At 36.2% G+C, this 9,554-nt stretch overlaps 1 protein-coding gene and 1 pseudogene across 1 annotated transcript; both read left to right on the top strand.

Annotated features, from left to right (window-relative positions):
• The first annotated feature begins 3,292 nt into the window (after nucleotides 1-3,292).
• On the top strand, nucleotides 3,293-6,333 carry LOC144545647 (WAT1-related protein At4g30420-like; annotated as a pseudogene).
• Nucleotides 6,334-7,163: 830 nt separating this feature from the next.
• Nucleotides 7,164-8,147, top strand: LOC144545646 (BTB/POZ and MATH domain-containing protein 1-like). Its single transcript, XM_078294207.1, has one exon. The coding sequence runs from the start codon at nucleotides 7,164-7,166 to the stop codon at nucleotides 8,145-8,147; it is 984 nt and encodes a 327-aa protein (XP_078150333.1).
• Nucleotides 8,148-9,554: the final 1,407 nt, after the last annotated feature.

Genomic DNA, 9,554 nt, shown 5'->3' with positions numbered 1-9,554 from the left:
TATAAAATTATTTTTTAAATGTAGTTTGTTAAGGAAAAGATGTTAGTTGCGCTGTATGTGGGCGGCAAGCTAATTAAGGGTGCAGATGGCGTGTATTACACGAAATAGGCAGCATTTGGCTTCCATGTTGATGAAAATACCACATTTTAGGAACTTAATCAAGTAGTATACGAAAAGACTGCTGTAAACCCCAACAGGTATGAAATATAATTGGCTATACAGATTGACAACTCACAAAGGGGTGGGGGTGGGGTGAGGGGTAGACCTTACTTTGTGAGATATCCTATAACATATGCAAATTTGTGGAGATTTGTGTACACTCTATTTGAGTCTAGTGGGGTCCCGGTAATGGAATTATATTCGAAGAGGGGTCCCCGGGCTGGAGTTGGACCATCTAGTGTTCCCTCGGTTGGACCTTCAGGTTATGACAATTCGGGTTATGAAAATCAAGGGTACCAGTCCAGTTATGACAACCAGGGGTACCACCACTCCCCTCAAGACAACCAGGGGTACCCCCACTCCCCTTATGACAACCAGAGGTACCACAACCCCGGTTATGACAACCCGGGGTACCACAACTCCACTGAGTTTACTCAAGAGTCACCACCACCACCACCACTACCCAGACAGACACCCATAATCCCTAGATTTTCATCTATGCCAGAGTCGGTACTGGTACCCGTTAATCAAACTGATATTGATATTGATATTGATGTTGATGTTATTGATGCCATACCAGAAAAGGAAATGGAAACGGGGGATGAATACGAAGGGATTTGGGAATCTGATGACTTATTAGATGGTGATGCAAATGTACCAGGTTTGTCCAGGAAAGAAAAATTCCCAATTAGAGGTCAGGAGAGTAAGCATCCGGTCATCACATTCAACGATACTATAGCTTTGAAAGAGGCAGACATTAGTTTATTTGGTCGTCGTGTTGAATACAATCACGAACTTGCCACAGGGCAACTTTATACCAACATAGATGAACTTATAAAGAAAATCAATGAGACTCATGTTCACGGCAACTGGGAACGTAAAATACACAAAAAGGGACCGAACAAGGTTAGTTGTGCTATATAAAACTCACCCACGGTGCAAGTTCCGCCTTTTTGCAACCCCTTCTCCCTCTTCTTCTTCTTCTTCAATTTCTTCTGCAGGTTCTTTAGATGACACTCCAACAACTCCGGTATCATATTTTGTAGGTCTGGATGGTCTGAGATGCCACCTATGGGGTTGCCATCGATACATAGACCCCAAAAGACGCTCACATCACCAAGGGTGACTGTCATCTCTCCAACCGGAAGATGAAATGTATGGGTCTCAGGTCGCCATCTCTCCTCTAGACCATGCATCAGAGACTGATCGATCTTACTCTGCAGCATGGTGGCAATCTGATACAACCCAAGATTGACGAGGCATCGCTGCATCAATGGATGGGGAACGAACATAATCTCAGACCTGCGGTGCCTCACCGTAAGCATGACATCGTCTTGTATTTATTATCAATCTGTGAGACTCAAATCATGTCATTCTTTTAGTACTATTTACATTAAGTATAAAAATCATGTACCTCAATAGATGCCAATGAGATATGGTGCTTAACATGATGGGTCCATAGAAGAGGACTAAATGTGTCAGTATCATGCAAGCCATTTGTAGTCCCGACCTGAGATGATGGACCCGCTTCAATCGGATCCTCAAATCCCGCTCCAATCATATCCTCATATGACGACGGGCCCTCTCTAGTCGGATCCACCTAGGAAGTGCCCGCTCCAGTCGGATCCACCGATGATCCTCTCACTCCAGTCGGGTTGACAACATCTGGACCCGCTCTAGCCGAACCCGCTGCAGGCGCAGGTCGTACTCCCCACCGTCTAGCCCTGGGCATACTACATTTACAAAAAATATATATTAATCAATCACAACTTAAGCAATTCAACAATTATGATCAATTACAACATATGATATTTTTTCTAAGATAAAAAAAAATACAATTGATTTATAGTTATAAAGTATTAATGAATTTTTTTTTAACAATAAAACTATAATTTATTATAGCAATATAACATATTAATTAATTATATAGTTATATATTATTAATAAGATACAAATTATATAATATTTATATATTAATAATATCTTTAATATATTACAATATTATTATAATAATTGCTTAATATATAATTATACAGCATAATAATTATATAATTTTTAACCATAAACCCTAACCCAAATTTTTTATTAACATCACACAATTCAAGCAATTCGAGAAATTCGACCATAAATTTTAACCCTAAATTTTTAACCATAAACACTAACCCAAATTTTTTCTTAACATCCCACAATTCAAGCAATTCGAGAACTTCAACCATAAATCCTAACCCTAAATTTTTAACCATAAACCCTATCCCAAATTTTTTATTAACATCCCACAATTCAAGCAATTCGAGAACTTCGACCCTAAACCCTAACCCTAAATTTTTAACCATAAATCCTAACCCAAATTTTTTATTAACATCCCACAATTCAAGCAATTCGAGAAATTCGACCATAAATCCTAATCCTAAATTTTTAACCATAAACCCTAACCCTAAATTTTCAACCATAAACCCTAACCCAAATTTTTTATTAACATCCCACAATTCAAGCAATTCGAGAACTTCGACCATAAATCCTAACCCTAAATTTTTAACCATAAACCTAACCCAAATTTTTTATTAACATCCCACAATTCAATCAATTTCGAAAACTTCGACCATAAACCCTAATCCTAAATTTGTAACCAAAACCCCTAACCCTAATTTTTTATTAACACCCCACAATTCAAGCAATTCAAGAAATTCGACCATAAACTCTAACCCTAATTTTTTAACCATAAACCCTAAATCTTGAAGGATGTGATATCCTAAATTGAATCGAACAATTACATTTAATCACAATTATTAATTTAATCACAATCACAATCACAATTACATTTAATCGAATTCAATCGCATTCAATCGAATCGAATCGAATTCAACAATTATATAATTTAATCACATTCAATCGTCAAATCGAAAACTTACTCGAGAGAGAGAGAGAGAGAGAGGAGTGGCAGCGACGGTCGGGGAGGCACAGTGGTGAAGGTGCCGCTGAGCGAGGGAGAGGGAGGGTGGCAGCAGGGCGGCAGTAGCAAGGGAGGGGGCGGCCGTGCGGAGGCAAGGGTTGCAGAAGCTAGGGTGGCAGTGGCGGTGGCCGGGCAGGCAGGCCTAGGGCGGTTTTTCTTTTGTTATGCGCAGGGGTTTGAGTCATGGGAGAGACAGAGGGGTTCACGGGAGAGGGAGAGAGGGGTCGGGTCAGGGGGTTTATTAGTTGGCTAGTGGATCGCCCCTGCAGGGGGCGATCTGGTAGGTGTGTGTCCCACCCCTGCAGGGGGCGGTCTGATAGGATTTTTGGGCCGCCCGTGGACCTAGCGGTCGAGACAGTTTTAAAAAAAACTAGATGACAGGGGTAATAATAAAACTAACTTTTTTTTGGGGGTATTAATAAAAATGGCCGAGATTCTAATAACTCTATTTCTTTTTTATTCTAAAAGTTGACACAAATTATTTTTTCTAATTTCTTATCCAGCTTTGTTGGTGCAACTGCCATTATAGGAGGGCTGTATGTTGTGTTATGGGGTAAAGCTGAGGATTTAAAGAGAATGGAAGAACAGAAAAAAATTAATTTTAAAAAGATTTCCATCTTAATAGACACTGAATCTCAAAATTGTGAAACTGATATCCAGCAACCCCTCCTGACAAACAGGTCAGAGTTGGAATGAAGATTAATGTGTCAATTTTTTGCTAGTATTTATGATCTTTTTGGTCAAGACCATGTCATTCAATGAAAAACTTAATTTGGGCCATTTTACTTTTTAATTGGGAAGATCTGACATGCACAGTAAACTAAAAGCTCCATTGTTTAGTTCATGGATCTACATATTTCCAGTTTGACTACCAAAATTAAGTAATTAATCTCTTGCTCAACATCTTAACTACATTAACACTGTCTAAGGAAATTAAACATAAAATAATTCAAATATGACTCTGGCTTGATATTATCGTCCTAAGTTTGACAGTAACATTTTTATCGTTGAAATCCCTAAGCTAAACAATATTTTTAGGTTGAATTTCTACCAAAACCCTAGACATTTTTACTATATAATTTCAACCTATCAACAAGTTATTTGGCCAATATATGTTTAAAGATACTCAAAATATAGATGTTGTAGATTCCTTTACAATTTTCCACAAAAATTTTGTTCAGCTAAATCCGAGTCAGTTTTTTAGAATAACTGTTAGTAGTGCTAAGTTATTTTGAGTATATGTTTATAATAGCAAGGACAGATTAGTGAGGTGCTAAATTTAGAATAGGCTTAGTGGTTTCTGTATTTAGTTGAGGCGTGCATTTAGTGGAGTAAGTGGTCTCTATTTTTAGACATTTTGGTATGCCTTAAATAGAGAAGTTGTAATCTGTTTTCAATCAAGCAATAGAAGTTAATTTCAGCAGCAAATTTCTTTCTTTGTTTCATTGTATCCTTCCAAAATTTCCAACATAACCTCCATTTTTCTGCCGAACATGCCCTAAATGTTTAAGAATCTCAGTTAACTTGAAACCTTTCAAATTTACAGGGGCAGGGATTTTGATATGTCTCTCAATTTTAAAGGCTTTGGATTGGTTTTCCTTGCATCTTTAACTGGGGATGTATGTAATTACTTAAAATTCAATTAAGCTGGAAATTTGTCATATTGATTTATATTCATTTTTTTATTTTTCCAATGTCTTATATAAATACTCAACAATGTCACCATGAATCAGACATTGTTTTATCAAGGGGTACATTTGAGCTCTCCATCAATGGCTGCAGCTATGGCCAACCTAATTCCAGCAATTACTCTTGTAATCGCTGCTTCTATTGGGTATGTAATATTATATATACTCTTTTAAACTTTTAATCTTAGCTAATTATATGTGACCTGATGAAAATTATTGTGAAGGATATAAAGTGAACAATTATTTAAATCCATAATTTTACAATTTACAGATTAGAGAGTGCAATTAAGAAGCTTAAGAAGCTGGGCTAAGATACTTGGCACCATGATTTCTGTAGGAGGAGCAATGATAATGACCTTCTTCAAAGGTCCAAAGCTTTTAAACATGTCTTTCCAAAATTTAATGGTGGATCTTCACACGAATCTCGACAAATGGGTTATTGGTGGCCTCTATCTCATGGGAGCAAGCAGTTTCTGGTCTTTATGGCTTATTATTACAGGTAACTTTAATTGAAAGATAAAATAATACCAAATTGTGAATAAATAGAATAAATTAAAAGAGAGTTTTGTGTACTGTGTTACCAAATTCCAGACCTTGATTAAAAGATTATTTATACTAGCCAGACCTTTCTATATTTCACATGCATTTATATATATACTATATATTGTTGCAAATAATTTCTTTGTACGTCCCCATTTGCAAATCTTACTCTGACCCGTTATCTCTCTCGGCATGGACATGCTTGATGTCAGCCCTACAATCAAGCAGCCGCCGCAACATTTTACGTTCATCCTGATTTGAGAATTTAGCGCTTCACTTCTTTGAGTGACCTCTTTGCTTGCATATATACAGTACCTAACTTGACTCCCTTGCCTTCTTTTCAGATCTCTTAGCTATTTATGAGGAACATATATTGATACAGTTGATTAATCCATGATTTACAGGGTTTCTTTGGATCTGCTGTGACCTTCTATCTGCAATCGTGGTGCATATCTGTTAGAGGGCCTTTGTATTCTGCCATGTTTAGCCCGCTCTCGACTATAATTACTACAGTTCTTTCTTCTATTATACTTCATGAAGAGCTCCACATTGGAAGGTAATTGTATTCAAAACATTCACAAAATTCATAGTCAGGATAGTTTTACCATTATAAATCCTCATCGAGGAACTTGAATGAAACCATAAATATAAGTAAATCAATGGCATATTAATAAATAATAAAGGAAAAAAAAGAAGGAATTGGAACTGAAACGGTTTACTATTAGTAGTGTAGATTCTAATAACTCTATTTCATTTTTATTCTAAAAGTTGACACAAATTATTTTTGCTAATTTCTTCTACAGCTTTGTTGGTGCTACTGCTATTATTCAAGGATTGTATGTAGTGCTATGGGGTAAAGCAGAAGATTTGAAGAGAATGGAAGAACAGATAAATTTAGATTTTAAAAAGATTTCCATCTCAATAGACACTGAATCTCAAAATTGGGAAAGTGATATCCAGCAACCCCTCTTGACAAACAAGTCAGAGTTGGAATGAAGATTAATGTGCCACTTTTTTTGCTAGTATTTATGATCTTTTTTGTCAAGACATGTCATTCAATGAAACAATTAATTTGGGCAATTTTACTTTTTAATTGGGAAGATCTGATATGGACAGTAAACTAAAAGTTCCAGTTTAACTACCAAAATTAAGTAATTAACCTCTTGCTCAACATCATAACTACAATAACACTGTCTAAGCAAATTAAACACAAAAAATAATTCAAATATGACTCTGGCTTGATATTATCATCTTAAGTTTGACAGTAACATTTTTATCGTTGAAATCCCTAACCTAAACAAGATTTTTAGGTCGAATTCCTACCAACACCCTTGACATTTTTACTATATAATTTCAACCTATCAGCAAGTTATTTGGCCAAGATATGTTTAAAGATATTCAAAATATAGATGTTGTAGATTCCTTTACAATTTTCCAGAAATTTTTTGTTCAGCTAAATCCGAGTCAGTTTGAGAAAGATATGACCAAAATACTAACCTTTGATAAATCTGTTCAGGTTGTGTGATATTTTTTTTTTTTTTTTTAAATTCACCAAACTTCTTTACTTGTAACTATAATCAGAATATGAACTTAGTGAGCTAAACAAGGCACGAATGAGCACCAAAGAGTAAGTATAAAGGAACAAATATCTTGGTCACTAATCATCTCTTGCTGAGCATGCAAGGAACTAATATTTTACGTGTTAATTAAACACAACTTTGAAGCCTTCTTTCATTTATGTTCCCTATCAAAGGCTTCCTCAATAATCATCATCCAAATTCTTTATTTGTACAATACCTCAAAAGTTTTTTTCACCTCAGTCAACGATGGGCTCATTTGCTGAAGGATTGTATACTTTTGAAACAAAGGAGGTTTCCAAGCTTGCACCCCAGGGTCGAATAAATGTAGAATTGGTCAATATAAAATCCTACGAAAGAATGTATACTATCAAGTACGGTCCCTTTACCCTGGGCGACATCAAATGGGAGATCCGCCTAATACCGTTCGGAGAATTGTTGGAATATCATCTTTGTTTGTTAGATGATGCAGTGGTAGTCAAGAGGTTTGGCTACATTTCCTTGGTGCAGGATCACAGTAGCAATGGTGATTGGAAGATCCACAGATCGACAAAATTGAATGAAGAGAAGGGTTTCGAAGTACCCTCCTTCGCCAAGGTAATGGGCCTCCCCATGGTAGAGATAACATACTTTAACAAATCAGAGCAAGAGAAATATTGTAAAGATGATTGCTTCTTGAATAAATTCGTATTATGGGTCATTGCTGATGATTCCAGGAAGGCGCCGGCAAATGCTGTGCACCTTGGACAGCCTCATCAACCCGAGTTCATATCACCAAATCTTTCTGTGCCTTCGACAGCCTCATCAACCCTCTTGGTAACTGGGGATTTTGCAGATATTATTTTTCTTGTGAAAAAAGACACATTTGCTGCCCATAGGTGTGTGCTTGCGGCTCGTTCATCTGTTTTCCTATCAGAACTTCTCGCCCTACAAAAGGATATTAATATTAGCATGAATAGTTTATGTGTATCCGTACAGCACATTGATGGACTCACATTTAAACACTTGCTCCATTTCATTTATACCGATACCTTGCCGCCTGACTTCGAGGAGGTTACCCCACCAGAGAGATACCACCGCATGTTTGTTGCAGCGCATCGTTTTAAAATTGAAGGGCTCAAGTTAATATGTGAGAAGAAGCTTACCAAGGTGGTTGCCGATGCCATGATAACCGCAATAGATCTCTCGGAGTATCATGAGAGCGGTCAGCTCAAAATTGTTCAGCATGATTGAAATAATTGCCTCAACTGTTCTGGGTACAAAAGAAGTCGACAACCTATGTCTATGTTAGCAGTAGTTGTACCACCGACAAGTATGTCGGAGAGGAGTCCAAGTAATAAAAGGGATTGAAAGATTTAAGAAATAGAGAATAAATATTGTATTAAACTTGTGTATCAATTACAATTATAATGAAGTTCATTTACAGATTATATTATAGTTTATTTCTAAACATCTCCAATTAATCATTTCCTACCTACCACTCATGTCTTCCTAATTATTTCCCACATTTTATACCCACTTGTATCTCTAACAGAGATCGGAGTTTGTTCAGTTTTTTGTTTTTCAAAGGTTTTGTTGTGATCTGTGTTTTTGTTAAGTTGTTCATCATGTTGTTTAATTGCTTGTATCTCTTTGGAAATCTAATATGATCTTTATTTCTTCTCAAAGAAGGGAGGTGGTGATCTTGCAAGTTCAATTCAGAATCCTATTAGTTGGTGGAGCTGTGTACATTGGTCAATTTGAAAGGAACATCAATTATGATTTTTTTTTAATTGCTTAAATTTTTCATGCGCAGATTGGTTGTGTAACAGAACAGAGAAATTAAGGATTCCATTATAATTATATAATTCTCATGCATTTATGTGCCAAAGTACAGAACTATAATTGTATTCTAGCTTGGAAGAAAATCACCAAAATCTACTATATATATTCATGACCCGCTACGTAGAGAATTTTCTATACCTTGCAACTTCCATACAGGGCTGGAACTTAAATGAGCCAGAAAAATAATTTAAACTAATGGTGTATTTTACGATTTATCAATAATTCAATTTGAACTCCGCTATAGCAGATATGAATCAAAGCTTGAGTATACATAGGCGTTTATTGTGGCTCCAATCGTTCTGGCCCAACTATTTTTAATTTATGTGTTACGGATCTAGGCCCAAATACAAGCAGGCCTAAGGCCTCAAATACAAATTTGGCAGCTACTAGATTTTCATTAATACGGTCTGTACGGAATTGATGTGCAAAAGAAAAGAAAATATATATAAATTTATTCAAACATCTGTATGTTTGACTTTATCTGGAAGGAATATTCTCAAATCATTGTCACTATATCTCATGTCTTAGCTGCGTGCTGAGCACATAGAGAAATAGTGTTTTCCCTGTTAATTACCCCCTAAATTGAAGCCCTCTTTCATTTCTGTTTCCTATCAATCATCCTCCAAATTCTTCATTTGTGCAATACCTCAAAAGTTTTTTTCTCAAAAAAAATACCTCAAAAGTTTTTTTTTTCAACTCAGCCAACAATGGGTTCATTTTCTGAAGGAGTGTTTACAGTTGAAACAAAGGAGGTTTCACGGCTTGCACCGAGGGCCAAATAAACAAAGAATTGTTGAAAATAAAATCCTTCGAAAG

This window comes from Carex rostrata, chromosome 28, assembly GCF_964058835.1.
Source record: "Carex rostrata chromosome 28, lpCarRost1.2, whole genome shotgun sequence".
In the NCBI taxonomy this organism is placed as follows: Eukaryota; Viridiplantae; Streptophyta; class Magnoliopsida; order Poales; family Cyperaceae; genus Carex; species Carex rostrata.
Note: the sequence above shows the minus strand (reverse complement) of the source record. Positions and strands in the feature narration are given on the sequence as shown.

What these genes read in the sequence shown, in the direction of transcription:
- LOC144545646 (XM_078294207.1), top strand. Translation starts at nt 7,164, where the DNA reads ATGGGCTCATTTGCTGAAGGATTGTATACTTTTGAAACAAAGGAGGTT.